General features: G+C 42.2%; 1 protein-coding gene across 1 annotated transcript in view; it reads right to left on the reverse strand.

The window, feature by feature from the left end:
• Positions 1-816: 816 nt before the first annotated feature.
• Positions 817-15,176, reverse strand: part of ppm1e (protein phosphatase, Mg2+/Mn2+ dependent, 1E) — a 92,160-nt gene continuing 77,800 nt past the window's right edge. The window contains exons 3-7 of the mRNA XM_078286660.1: positions 8,202-8,401; positions 5,488-5,676; positions 4,297-4,440; positions 2,583-2,676; positions 817-1,751 (exon numbers count right to left, since the gene is read on the reverse strand). Coding sequence (XP_078142786.1) covers positions 817-1,751; positions 2,583-2,676; positions 4,297-4,440; positions 5,488-5,676; positions 8,202-8,401 — 1,562 coding nt within the window. The remainder of the gene's footprint in view (positions 1,752-2,582; positions 2,677-4,296; positions 4,441-5,487; positions 5,677-8,201; positions 8,402-15,176) is intronic.

Raw genomic sequence — 15,176 nt, forward strand, 5'->3', positions numbered from 1 at the left:
CTTTAACAGGGCACTTGCACATAAGCCTGTTGGAAAGTACTTCTGTCCAATGGATATTCTGTAAACACAAACTTAATACAGTAGGCATGACTGATAAACTAGTCTACTCATGATTAACTATGTCGTCCAACAAAGACTATAAATACAATAGAATTTCTAAATAATATCCCTCACCTCAGTGCCATTATCCCACTAGTGTATCCCCATCTGTAATACATATCACTCTACATGTAGCATTTATTCAGGTAAGTGACTGCTAATCTTATAATCCTGTGTTAAGCATTTTTATCTATAGACACAGAGTGGGTGGATAATGGCTGTGTTCATCTTCTGTATGGGAAGGATCAGAACAACATGTGTCTGTCTTCAGTCCCAGAAACCAGGGGCAGGAATTGTTATGGCCTCCTCAACTCATTCATTTATCTGCAGGGGGAGGGGAGGGGCAGAGGAGGCAGGTTAGGCCATTAAGGCTGTATATCTGCTCTCTGTATTTGCAGCACTGGCTGTGATGATGGCAATGATTCACCAATCATTGTTAACAAAGGAGTGGATGCCATTTTGCGAATTGCCAACAGCACTAAATAGCTGAGCGCTGAGGTCTTTAGTGGGCCAGCTTACACCTGGAATCATTTCAGCTTAGGAAAGAGAGCACCGCACTTCCAACAGGGATTCAATAGTCACATAACGACTGCAGGAGCCACAACTAGCTAGTAACAAAGAAAGAGGTGTTGTGGAAGGCAGAGGTGGGGGGGTGGGCTGAGGGTTCGGGAGCAGGGTTGAATGGATGGAGGAGATGGTGGCGATGGGGTCACCTCTTCAGATGGTGGCATCGTGGGGCAAGTGAGGCAGTGCCACCCCAGGCCTCCGATCGGGGCAGCGCTGGGTGTAGGGCAGAAAGCGACCAGATGGCAGCAGGCCTGGCGGCTCTCTGGTTCTGCCCAGCCACCTCCAGCCCCACTGGCGACTTCCATACCCCAGCCTCCGGCTTCGCCTCCCTGCCTGGCCCAACAGCATGGCCGTCTGGGGCCACAGCGGGTCCGTGGAGCCGGGGAGGCTGGGCTCCTGGCAGGCAGGAATGCAGGACCGAGGCCTCAACAGGCCTTCTTCTCGGTAGGGGCGGCAGGCTGTGAAGAGGTCAGAGCTGAGGCCAGAGCAGGGCTGTACAGTGGCTGGTGTCAGGGAGATCCGTCCCTCCAGTGATGGCCCCAGCAGGCTGAGGCTGGTTCTGTCCGTGAATGAGTCCATTCGGTCTTCATAGCCGAGGTCGGCCGGGGCTGAGCACTGCTGCAGGGGCCAGCCGCCACGACCCTTTCCCCCGATGTCCGCTGTGCTCCCTCCCTCACCATTCCCACGCTCCACCCTCGCTGCCTCCTCCTCCTCCTCTTCCTCTTCCTCCTCCTCTGCCTCTGCCACCTCCTCCTCCTCAACCTCTTGCTCCACCACACCCTCCTCTTCTTCATCCTCAGTGCTGGTGGGTGGTGGGGAGCGTGGGTCCCGCAGGAAGACCACTATGACTGTGATGTTATCACTAGAGCCAGCATCTCGGGCTGATGCCACCAACTTGTGGGCCACCATGGTGGTATCTCCAGTGTTCTCCTGGAGGTGGTCGCTGACCACCCTCACTGCCTCATCTGGGTTCACCGTGTCCCAGAAGCCATCGCAGGCCAGAATCAGGTAGTCCTCTGAGCCATCCAATGGGAAGGTGCTGTGGTCTGCATCACCACAGATGTAGGGCTTGTGCTCAGAGTCACCTGTCAACACAAATGATCAGGTTAGTCTTAGGTTAGTTAGAGATCTGTTGTCCTGTACCATATGTGTCAATATGTTCTGTACTATTTTAGTCTGTTAGAGATCTGTTGTCCAGTCCTCTAAATGGATGATAGCACACGTAGTTTTGCAATGCAAAAGTCTTGTTAAATTATGTACACTTAAAGGAACACTTCGCCATTTTTTAACCTTATCTCCATATATTGGTCAGCACTAGTACATGCTATGAGACGGCACCGTGTCTGTCTACTCGCTCTGTGTCTTGGAGATGGGCTGTGGGAAGTCCCAAAATTCACCAGAGGTTTCCAACTCATAGAAGCTACAACCACTCTCTTACTCATCGCAGTCGGACTGCCTGTCACCGGGCGGAGACGAGAATCCAGGAAGACAGCGGGTGTTAGTGAGGACCAATATATGGAGATAAGGTTAAAAAATGGCAAAGTGTTCCTTTAATTCAGTTTATGCCGGTATTGTGAAGGTACAAGAAGATACCCTTCCTGTACCTTCAAAATGTCAATACTCTTCACAGATATATTTATTACTGTAAACTACGGATCTTGTACATGAAGACACCATTTCCAAAATGCAATTAGACTGCCCCTTTAAATCCAGCATGGCACCAACCAGTTGTATGCAGTAACGGGGATATGCTGAAGGAGAGAATAGCCAGCCATGCCAATTCATCTGGCTGCAGCTCTCATTCACGTTTTTATTGGTGTGAGTGAATGAAAAAGTAAGTCCATACAGCTGAATGTTTGCTTCTTACAGGAAGCAATATGCAGTATACCGAGTATCTGACTGAACTAGTAGTTTACCTATGGCTCTGGATACAGACAGACTGCCGTTAACCCTCCATGTGCCAAACCAGATCACACAGCCTCCCAGAGCCTCAATCCTCTGCTTCTCATCCTGTAAACAGACATGCAGCACAGTTGGCCTTTTACAGTAGACTATTGTGATGATATAATGATGAGGAGAAGGAGGAATACGATGGTGGTGATGATGGTGATGATTGCCACATGGTATACAACAAACTCCTGGAATAAACCTGTGTATGCATGGTGCCATCTCCTATTACAGTGAATTACATGCTTTTATTGTGAACTTAAGGGCGATTTGGGACCTATATATAATTTGTCTCTTACATACCTGTAGTACTTGGATCCGCAGACAATATTGGCTCCTGGGTCAGATCTTGGTTTGAAATGGCGAGATTCCGTTGCTAGCCTCTTGCTGCTAACAATGAGTTCAAACTGGGTATGTCAAAATATTTCCAAAAAAGCCAGTCTGTTAAAACCCTGCTCCATGTGCAATTGTTTACAATCTGACCTGACCGTCTGCAATACTAGATCACGTCGACAGTAACACAACTGTTTCATAAAATCATAGCTAATTTTAATTTATGTACATTCCCTTTATACCTTTCCCTTAGGTAATCCTATGTATGTCCCCTGTGGAGCCTACAAATGGCTTTTTTGGGGATATTTTGACATACCCTGTTTGGACTCATTGTTAGCAGCAATAGAGAGCAGCAACAGAGCTCGCTGTTTCAACCGACAGCTGACTCAGGAGCCGATATTCTCTGCTAGTACTATAGGTATGACAATTTATATATAGATCCAAAAATCACCAAATGTATCCTTAAAGAGTAACTAAACCCCACCCAAATCTGTGGTGAAGGCTGACATCTTTGGTGCCAGGTGATGTCACCACCTGTTGTACTATAGAAGGTGACATCACCTGGCACCAAAGATCAGCCAATAGCGGATTGCCAGTGCAGTACCCTACTTTTCACCATTAGATGTCAGGCTTCACCAGAGTGAACTCAGTAGGAGAAAACATTCCTTTCTTCCAATCAGAATTACATTTTGTATGTTGAATATGGACACAAATACAAACACTTTTTGTATTGTGACTTTTATTTACTTTGTTATTAACATATTCAAATCAGCTAATATTTCATTAAAAATGCCTGATTTTAGAAACACATTTTCGTTAGTGGATAAAGTCTGAGTGCATATTCCTGTTTCAGTCTGATGAGAAACTCAATAGTTGGTCATTTACAGAGGGATTTGAAAAAAATGTTTTTTATAAAATATTTACAAAATACTATGCATATGTTGAAAATCTCATTTTCTTTTAACATTCTTCATGTAAAATGTCCCATATAATAGAAACAGACAGAAGGTATCAAAAACCCCTCTGTTTTTGCATACAGGGAATATGGCATTCTTTTTTAGCTAATATTATGCTTGGTGTAGTTGCTGCAGCTGGTAGATAAAAAGATAAATTAACTATTTACAGTTTATTTGATGATTGTTTTGTACATTTTATGAAATCACAGTAGTTACAGATGCAAAATATTAAAGTCTCAAAGTTGACCAATCAAACCAAAATCGCCATTTTCCCTGTGGTGCCTCATCTTAATACTTAAATTGGTACCGCAATGCATGCAGATGAAGTTATTTGTTTGTGCATCATCTCGTGAGTATGTATCTCTGTGTGTGTGTGTGTGTGTGTGTGTGTTACCTCTCTGTCTGGTTTGTGTGGTTTCATCAGCTCCACAGCCTGTCCTCTCTTGACCAGCATGACCTGGGAGTCTCCCAGCCAGGCCACGTACAGAGTCCTGCCGCGCAGGAACGTCACCACACCTGTTGTCCCACAACGAAGGTGCTGGTGCGCACAGAAACACAAACACAAATACAAACACACACACACACACACACACACACACACACACACACACACACACACACACACACATTTCTATGTATTCAGCTTGGGCAGTGATGGAGGCTACAGCAGCTCCACCCCTAACCCTATGTTTATGTTGTATTCACATCATATGGGAGTTACCGTAATTACTAGCTTCCGAATGGGAAAAACCGCTCACATTAACCTCCAAGTGGTAATTCCAAGTAGGAAAAATAAGGGAACTTTCTGAACGCTCCGACATCTCCGAACTGACACTTAAGTGTGTCAATGCAGCAACAAACATGGCTTGTTGGTAAGCTACAATACAATTTACAATATCAGTTTAAACTTAAAATTACCATTTTCTTTTCCTTTGCTCCTCCAAGTCATTCTGAAGAATGTAGTCTGTTTACCTAACATTAAATACAAGGAGCGCAACTGAGTGCACGATCGCCATCTTGAGATTTCCAGTGAATAGAATGCAACGCATGAATGCTTCCAAGTCGGAGCAACGGGAAGTTTTCCCATTGTTCCGCTTCCTCCCATATGACATTAGACAGGACATTTCTCCTCACTTTACTGGATGAGTTTGATCAGTTGACTTGAAAAATAAGCAGAAAAATTGTTCTGAATAGTCGTGTTATGATTCGTGGTTTTGGTTGACATCTTTTTATAGTCATTACATTTCCAGGATCTGGCATCCAATCTGCAAAGGTCAAGAACAGTATAACTCTGACTCTGACAAGAACAGTATAACATTGACTAAGGTTGCTACCCAACCCTTAATAATATGGGTTAACCTAGTTGGTTTGGAGATTAATATATAAATATGTTTAGAACAGCAAATGTAAAAGCTTTCATGAACTGGGTACAGGAGGAATCACTATTATGTTATATCAATCAGCCATAGAAGTAGCAAAATGGACATTTATTTAGATTAACATGTGTCAGATTATTACTTTGAATAGATTTATTGACCTATTCAAAGAAATATTCATCAGTTTACTTCTTTCCACATATCGTTACCTCTCGTGAGGCCTTCTGGACGAAACGTTCATCAGTGAGTTTGAAAGCTCGGCAGAGGGCTTCGCCAGGGTCCTGGCCAAAGGTTTCCTGGCGAACCAAGTTGACGTGGAGGTGGTTGGCGGCGTAGATGGCAGCATCTACGCCGCCATGTCCATCAAATACTGCGAAGAAAGCCTGCTCCTCTTGATCCTGAGTAAACAAGGAGATCAGTCAATAGTCTAGATGGTAGACCACAATGACACTATGTGGACACTATTTACTAATCCTATATACTGGGATGGTTGAAAAAATGAATAATCCCAGTAACACTACAGGTTTGCTGTCATTTTACCTGACTCACTCTGAACATATTTGGTAGAAACTTTCACCATCTTTCCCCGTCATGTGTGTCCATGCATCCATGCAGTAAAGCAATATCATAATCAACCTCTAGATGTAGAATGTTTATTTATCACATAACATTCTCTTTATGCCTCTTAGCATTACAAACTTCTGTTATCATTTTACAGTCAGTGGAGAAATATGTTATTCCACATGGCCTCTCCATGCTGTGTTCAGATTCCTGATGCACTTCAAATTTAAAGATGGAATTTGCTGGTATAGTTTTATACATTCTATGATTTTGAAATCCATTTGATGATTAATTCAAATTAATTTTTATGATTGAGTGACTCATATTGCAGAATAATGGAAGCTGATGCGCCACACCTACATTTAGAATGTCAAATTGATTGCCAAATGACTGCCTTGTGTAACCCTTACTAATACTAATAACAATCTTGACAGCTTTTCAGCTAATTACTGGTGATATAATTATGGTAATGATTAGCTGTGAGCATTGATATGAAAATTCCTTATCGATATCAGATGCATTTTTCTGAATGGATATCAATAATGTTGTAGAAAAGTGTCAACTGTGCAAGCTACTGTAACACATTTCACACTGGCTTATGCCACAAATTAAGTTATTTATTATTACCTCTGCCAACGAATTTGGACGGAGGTTATGTTTTCACCCCAGTCTGTCTGTGTTTGTTAGCAAGATATCTCAATTACAGAGTAACAGAAATTTGGTGGACACATAGCCCTTGGCCCAAGGATCAGTTGATTAGATTTTGGTGGTGATCTGGATCTGAGATTTCTGCCATTAGACAATTAGTGACAATTAGTGTTTTTTATAACTATTATGCTGTGTTAAGTGCTAGTGGGAAAGTCTAACATCCGGGACTTCCAAGTCGGCTGCGAAACAGTATTGCATTCACATACTATTTTGCTGGAAAATTGAACCCAGAAGACAAACGATAAACAAGCGTAAATCGTTATAGAGGCTGTAGCTTTGCAAGTTGGAGAACTGTTCAGTTCGTTGGCAGAGGCTTGCCTTTTAGTTTTTTGCTTTTGTGACCTTTATCTACCTTGATTAGGCTATTGCAGACATGAGTGTACACTATGAAGCGTCGCGTCAGTTCAGGCAGGACTCATAAGTCATGGTCGCCACATCAGCTGATCGTCAGCTGATTCAAACAAACACCAATCACATACACTGCTGTGACTGGTTGTGCTGTTATTCTCGGTTATCATTGCTGTTATTGCTCAAGACTTCTACATGGAACAGCATACGCTTGTGATGAAAAATAGTCTTTTGTGGTGTCTCACCTTCTGTCTCATGCTCAAGATGTCAGGAGTCAGCCACAAAAAACTTCTCTTATCAGTTCCTGATCGACAATTTCCTGGATCAAGAAAATGCTGCTGATGTCCTGTTGATGTCTTCTGCTCCTACCGCCTCGAAGAAGGCTACGCCTGCTCACGCTGCTCCTGCCACTGCTACCACCACTGCTGCCATGACTCCCGCAAAGAAAGCACAATCCTTTCCTTGACAAAGCTTTCTTGAAGCAATATAAGCAGACTTTATTTGCCAGTCGAGAGCTCCAACAGCAGGTTTGGATAGAGGCGGATGGTGGTGCCTCCAGAGATTCTTCATCTGGCTCAAAGCAAGTGTTCTTGAGCACAAGAAATCAGCACGACCAGTGACGGCAGTGTGTAGCAGGTAGGAGTAAGCGGTATGACCAGTAACAGCAGCAGTGGCATAAAGCTTTACTGAGCAGCAGAGTGGGTGCAGCAGTTAGTGTAGCAAGAATCAGTGTAAGAGGAGGTCATTTAAATAGACCTTATTATGAGAATGGAATGTGATTGGTTTGAAGAATTAATTGGAGAATGGAATATAATTGGTTTGCGTAGTGATCAGCTGATAGATGACTAGCACTGCGTGACTTCCGTGTCCTGCCTAAACGCTTCATTAGAGGAGGTGAGCTTCTTCCTTCCTTTGATCCATTTGGCTTCGTTTAGAAACTGATTCATTGGAATGGAAAGTTCTTTCACTCTCCAGCTGATTGACTGAGCAGCAGTATGTGACTAATCGTGAGTTTCATAAGTGTTTTGAGGCAGGAATGTTTTTTTTTCTTTTTCTAGGGTCACAGGAATATTTGTTCCATCTATTGTCTGGGTGCTGTGACCTCTCTACTATTGGTAACTTGTTGTGTTTTTGATCTAGGAGTTGAAGCTTATTGTATTGTTGACCTTAATGGAGGTCATAGTGGGTACTTAGAGGATGCATGTGATGGTGGTCATTCATTAGCCTCCCACTGCCAGCAACAGTGGTCATGCTCAGTGTGAATGGGGGCTGGTTGTGTGGGTTGAGGGGGTCGGGGTGTAGCTACCTGGATGTTGAAGAGTGTGTTGAAATCGGGGATGATAACATGCTTGTCCTCCATCTTGCGCCTCATGTTCTTGATGGCATGGATGGAAGTTTCGTAGTATGGCTGTGGTCGGCGGCGGTAGGGCAGGTCCTTCAGCCAGAGGCAGCATGTCTCAAAAAGCCTATTGAACACAAGCCTGGCCAGTTTGACTGACTCCAGCTCTGACACAAACACACAAACAACAGGCTTCAATTAGTCCCACTGCTTCTTTATTATATACAGGGTTGACACCATAGCCCGGATGTAAAATACTAATGACTTTTCCATGACTTTCCATAACTGAGTCAGAGCACTTCCCTGACCTAGAAATGTTCTTCCTTCCTGGTTTGTTCATTTTGTTTTTCAGTCTGATTTCCACTGCAGTTGGGCTGAAAACCATCATAAATGTGTGAAACAAGTTGGAAATACATCCCCCAGAGAAAATCCCTGACTTTCCCCGTCTACAACATGCCTCTCAAAATTCCATTATATTCCAGAAGTTCCATGACCCCCTGTAAAAGGATAGTTTTGACGAGGGCCTAGGCAAATAACAGGAACGATGACAATCCAGAGTTCTCTAACCCTTCACCAGTTTATTATAGTGTAAATCAAAATGAGACTTTGTCAGACTTTGTCAAGTCAAGCTTGATATATCAATCAGACAGCTTTAAGTTTGCTCACATCAACAAACTGGTAGTTGGGACAGAGCATCCTGCATTGTGTCCACAACCTCTTTCTGCCATGTCTGAACACAGACTGCTTAAATACAGGCCTCAATCAAGCCTACCACTTTACTAGTCCAGGGTGGTATAAAGTTTCACCTAAAACTCAGGTAAAGCTTTAGTCAACATAATAATATCAAATGTTACCCATACAATATACATCACTATATGTAGGATTCCATTCATCATTATATGGGCAGAGCACACTCTTATTATCTCACATACTTATTAGTGTGCTTGCCGTAGGCAGAGCACACTAAGCACACTCTTATTGTTACTGTCGGCCATTTTGTTTATTATTATATTTAGTGTGCTTGCTGCAAGCAAAGCACACTCTTATTATCTTGCATACTTATTATTAGTGTGCTTGCCGTAGGCAGAGCACACTCTTATTATCTCACATACTTATTATTAGTGTGCTTGCCGTAGGCAGAGCACACTCTTATTATCTTGCATACTTATTATTAGTGTGCTTGCTGCAAGCAAAGCACACTCTTATTATCTTGCATACTTATTAGTATTATTAGTGTGCTTGCCGTAGGCAAAGCACACTCTTATTATCTCACATACTTATTAGTGTGCTTGCCGTAGGCAGAGCACACTCTTATTATCTCACATACTTATTAGTGTGCTTGCCGTAGGCAAAGCACACTCTTATTGTTACTGTCGGCCATTTTGTTTATTATTAGTGTGCTTGCCGTAGGCAAGTGTGCAAGCAAAGCACACTATTATTATCTTGCATACTTATTATTAGTGTGCTTGCTGCAAGCAAAGCACACTATTATTATCTTGCATACTTATTATTAGTGTGCTTGCCGTAGGCAGAGCACACTCTTATTATCTCACATACTTATTAGTGTGCTTGCTGCAAGCAAAGCACACTATTATTATCTTGCATACTTATTATTAGTGTGCTTGCTGCAAGCAAAGCACACTATTATTATCTTGCATACTTATTATTATTAGTGTGCTTGCTGCAAGCAAAGCACACTATTATTATCTTGCATACTTATTATTATTATGATTAGTGTGCTTGCTGCAAGCAAAGCACACTCTTATTGTTACTGTCGGCCATTTTTATTATTATTTTTCCGCCAAAAAGTTTGGCACGCTACTCCTCCTACAGTTTTTACAGTACATACACATGTGAGACATCAAAACGTGCGGCCCATTGAGGAATCGTGTGCTATTACTTTTCTAAGAGATGCATCATAAGGTTTTTGAGATATTAAGGATTAAATGCCATTTTGGACGCAATACACACACATTGTAAAATGAGAACCATGTGGACTCAATTATAGGATCACAGAGCCAGAAATTTAAGTTTCGTTTTCCACAGGATCACAGAGCCAGAAATTTAAGTTTCGTTTTGTCCGCCATCTTGTTTCTCCGCACAGTAGCTGAAGCTAACTGAAGCTAAGGTAGAATCAGATCAGTATGGATGTATTTGGACTTTTATTCTGTATATTAAAAGTCTACTGCGGAGTTTTTTACCGGCTGGCTTGATGCATTTGTGACAGAGGGGCCGTTTACCGGCTGGCTTGATGCATTTGGGACAGATGGAATCGCGCTGCGGAGATCGAAGGTACGTTAGCACACAGTAGCTGAAGCTAACTGAAGCTACGGTACACACACAGAGTATGGTGGTTGCGGCGCTTCCCGGGGGCACGGTGCCGGTTAGTGCCGATAGCTGGGCGCCGATGTGTTCCCGGTCGTCCGGCCGACATTTCGGCGCCACTGCTGACGCCGATGCGTCAGCGGCTGGCCGCCGAACGGCGTTTTTTCGGCACCGATGGGCCCCAAGTGCGATCGGGGCATGGACCGGGAGAATCGGAGATCAGTATGGATATATTTGGACTACAGCAGAGTTTTTAGAAGCTGGCTTGATGCATTTGGGAGGTACGTTAGCTGGTTTCTCACACAGTAGCTGAAGCTAACTGAAGCTAAGGGAGAATCAGATCAGTATGGATGTATTTGGCCTATTATTCTGTAGATTAAAAGTCTAGTGCAGAGTTTTTAATGGCTGGCTTGATGCATTTGGGACAGACGGAGATCGGGAGGGACGTTAGCTGGTTTCTCACACACAGTAGCTGAAGCTAACTGAAGCTACGGTACACACACAGAGTATGCTGGTTTCTGCGCGTCGGCCGACGCTTAACGGAGCTTCTCACGAGCTCAGTTTTAAAGCTAGAGCGGAGCTTTTTTTATTAACGGAAACTAGACATCCAGACGTAGGTACCAGCCATGCTATGCTAGCTCGCTGGGAAGCGGGCGTAAGATAGCTCCAAAGTCGGTGAGGTTTAGCTCTAGAATTGTGATGCGTTTTAGGTCCTTGGAAAGCTGGGAATCTTTAGTTTCGTTCGATACCAAACATGTTGTTGTGGCGTGATGAGAAAAGTATCCCAGTGCCTTTGAACGCAACTGGCTCTGTTTACTGAGTCTAGTCTGTCAAATTCAAAAGGGGCCAGTGTTACAATTACCTAGGTATCTGGTTAGATGAAAAATTGTCTTTTAAACCCATGTCAATGAACTGACTAAGAAAGTAAAATTTAAACTGGGTTTCTTATTTTTTTTTTTTAGAAATAAGCAATGCCTTACCATGAGTAGTAGGATGCAGATTGTATAAGCAACACTTTTTATCAGTGCTTGATTAGGGTGCTGCTGGGTGATGCATTTTATAGGGATTGCTCTTGTTTTTCTTAGTAGACTTTCTTATTTTGTCTGCATGTGGATGGTCTGGAAATAACTTATTTTGTTTGTTGTTTTGTTTTCTTGTAGTTGTGTACACAGGTCTGTCTTGCAAACAATATCTCGATCTCAATGGGACTTACCTGTTTAAATAAAGGAAATAAAAAAAATATTTTAGGACATTATTATTTAAACTTTTTGTGATCAGACACAGTTTGGACAAAATACAATTGGTTTACGGATTTACGGAGCGAAATGCTAACAATTGCAATGCTGCACGGCTTAGCAAAACTAGTGAACGCCAAGTCTAAGGGCAGGGGCATTGCAAGGGCGGCAAGCACACTTTATATTTTCTTTAGAAAATTTAGCCTTTTCTAGTTATTCTTATTCTTCTTATGGACAAAAGTTTAGGATGCATCTCCTCCTATAGTTTTTACAGTACATAGACATATTAGACATCAAAATGTGCGGCTCATTGAGGAATCGTGTGCTATTACTTTTCTAAGAGATCCATCATAAGCTCTTTGAGATATGAATGATTAAATGGCATTTTTAGACGCAATACACACCCATTGTAAAAGGATGAGAACCTGAGAACCGTGTGGACTCAATCACAGGATCACAGAGCCAGAAATTGAAGTTTGGTTTTGTCCTTGTTTCTCCGCGGAGATCGGGAGGCTCCCACACAGTAGCTGAAGCTAAGGTAGAATCAGATCAGTATGGATGTATTTGGACTTTTATTCTGTATATTAAAAGTCTAGTGCAGAGTTTTTAATGGCTGGCTTGATGCATTTGGGACAGACGGACCGCGCTGCGGAGATCGGGAGGTACGTCTGGTTTCTCACACACAGTAGCTGAATCTAACTGAAGCTAAGGTACACACACAGAGTATGGTGGTTTCTGCGTGTCGGCCGACGCTTAACGGAGCTTCTCACAAGCTCAGTTTTTAAGCTAGAGCGGAGCTTTTTTTATTATCGGAAACTAGACATCCAGACGAATACGTAGGTACCAGCCATGTTATGTAACATAGCTCCAAAGTCGGCGAAGTTTTTGACAAAGGTAAATGGGCATGACTATTTTCAAACGGGTCCCTTGACCTCTCACATCAAGATATCTGAATGGCTCATTAGAACCGCAAGAGTCTTAGCTTTACAGCCATATCTGACATATGTCAGCTACATAGGGTATATGAGCTCCAGGGTACTAAAGACACAGTGTTCTGCATGCAGTGAAAAGATGTTATTCTCGCCTTTTTTCTTTCCCTATTTCTGCACACTGTGGTACCTAAACAGTCATGGAATTGTAGAAATTGGGTATGGCTACAAAGCTGAGACTCTTGTGAATCCAAAGAGCCCAATTGCATTCATATGTGATTAAAAATGGCCTCATAGTAACCATTTCAATGTGATGACAGCATTTTTTATAACTTGACCTTACTGTATAAAATGACATGAAATGAAATGGTCGAGCTCATTCATGTCAGTGCTTCGACACAGCCAGCAGATGGCGACAGAGACCAGATGAGATAAGTTTCCCAGTGCCTTTGAACGCAACTGGCTCTGTTTACTGAGTCTAGTCTGTCAAAATGCTAACAATTGCAATGCTGCACCGCTTAGCAAAGCTAGTGAACGCCAAGTCTAAGGGCAGGGGCATTGCAAGGGCGGCAAGCACACTTAAATTTTCTTTAGAAAATTTAGCCTTTTCTAGTTTATTTTTGCTATTTTTATTTCTTTGTGGAAATGTTTTCATATCCTGTATTATTTTATGCAAGGCCTTTTTAATTTGTTTCGTTCAAGCGCCCTCACGTGGGGAGTGGTGGTAACCATAGTAAGCGGAATCGCTCAGCTTGCCCCTTTTGCCTGCTGACGATTCCAGACTGGTATGTAGTGAAAACAGCTACGCAGTGTTTCTACATATTAAATTAGAAAACCTTACTCCAGTTTAAATCAAAGTGCATATAAAGTGACATAAATAGTGTGGCCACGTTTTGTGACTGTGTTTGAGTTGCTAAGTTGAATTTTCATGGTGCTACGTCCAGCTAGCTAAAAGTCTGTTAGTCTCTGTTAATGCCTAGGTGCTGTACCTCACGCACGCAGCGTGCAACTTATATAAAATGGCGATTACTTTGGTGTGCTGATTTTATTCTGATTCTAGTGTGTAGGGGCGGGAGCTGAATGTGTCTCAACCACCACTCAACCACATTGATTTCTGTGTTATCTGACAGGTATGTTTATAACTTATATGAGGCGTAATGTTTCTGCTCATTATTTTTTATAAGCACTGTGTAAACCCTTGCATAGAAAGTTATTTGCTATATAAATATATAAAAATGGGTCCATGGTTGTTTATGTAGTAAACTCAGATGTTACATAGTGTACAATGTATAGTGTACATTTATGAATAAGCTTTCGTTTGTGGCAGGAGTGTTTTTTTTATTATTTTTTATGTAACAAAACTATACGATCACATTGTGTAAAGACTGTAGCCCTTTTGCCTGCTGACGATTCCAGACTGTGTGTAGGGGCGGGAGCTGAATGTGTCTCAACCACCACTCAACCACATTGATTTCTGTGTTATCTGACAGACTGACTGGAATAAACACTGGAATGAACCTGAGAGAAGTTGTAGCGTGGTCTCTTCAGTCTGCTGTGGTCAAGCCGAAATAGAGGGATGACACTAGCAATAACCTTTTAAAGGATAAGGCTGGTGTTTTTTAATGCATTGCTCACCGTCAACAAATCCTATGAAAATAACAAAATCAACAATGTGTTTGCTCTACTCCCGTTATTTTTTTACTTTCCACGTACCGTTTTTAGCTGTCAACCCGGAAGTCATTGGCTCCAATTGTAAGCTAAAAACCTTGAAATACAGCTCACAAAGACATAGTTTCAATTTTAAAAATCGCTAACTGTTACCACGAAAAGTCAGGCTGTTGTAGTTATTACCAAATCAATTTCAAATGGGAACAAATTCTTCATTACGCCGGGGACTATTTCGATATTTTCGATTTGTTGACGGTAAGCAATGCATTAAAAAACACCAGCCTTATCCTTTAAGGCACAGTTTCTCCCTCAGACAATTCTCTGTTCAGGAAGTATTTGATGCCTTAGCTACAGCTGATCCTAGAAAAGCTACTGGTGCATACCTTTTGGATCCAAGACTTTTATTGTTAGCTGCCCCAATAATGGCACTTCCACTAACTCATATTTTTAACTTAACTCTGCTTGTTGAGAGCATTTCTAATATTTGGAAAGCAGCACATTTTACCTTTGCATAAAGGAGGTGATATCAGTAATCCAAATAATTACCTGTCAGTAGTCAAATATGCTTCTTTTTGTCTCAACACTGTATTCTGAATTCCTATCAATCTGGTTTCAGACCTAGCCAAAGGACCTTGACAGCAGCCTGTAAGGTGTCATAATTTGTTTTCTAGATAGGAAGGAGAGCTGCATTGGTCTATTCGTTGACTTAACCAAAAAATTCAATACAGTCAATCACACTATTATTTTAGATAGACTTCAATCACTGGGCTTTGACGATTGGTTTA

The sequence above is a fragment of the Centroberyx gerrardi genome, chromosome 11 (genome assembly GCF_048128805.1).
Source record: "Centroberyx gerrardi isolate f3 chromosome 11, fCenGer3.hap1.cur.20231027, whole genome shotgun sequence".
Taxonomy (NCBI): domain Eukaryota; kingdom Metazoa; phylum Chordata; class Actinopteri; order Beryciformes; family Berycidae; genus Centroberyx; species Centroberyx gerrardi.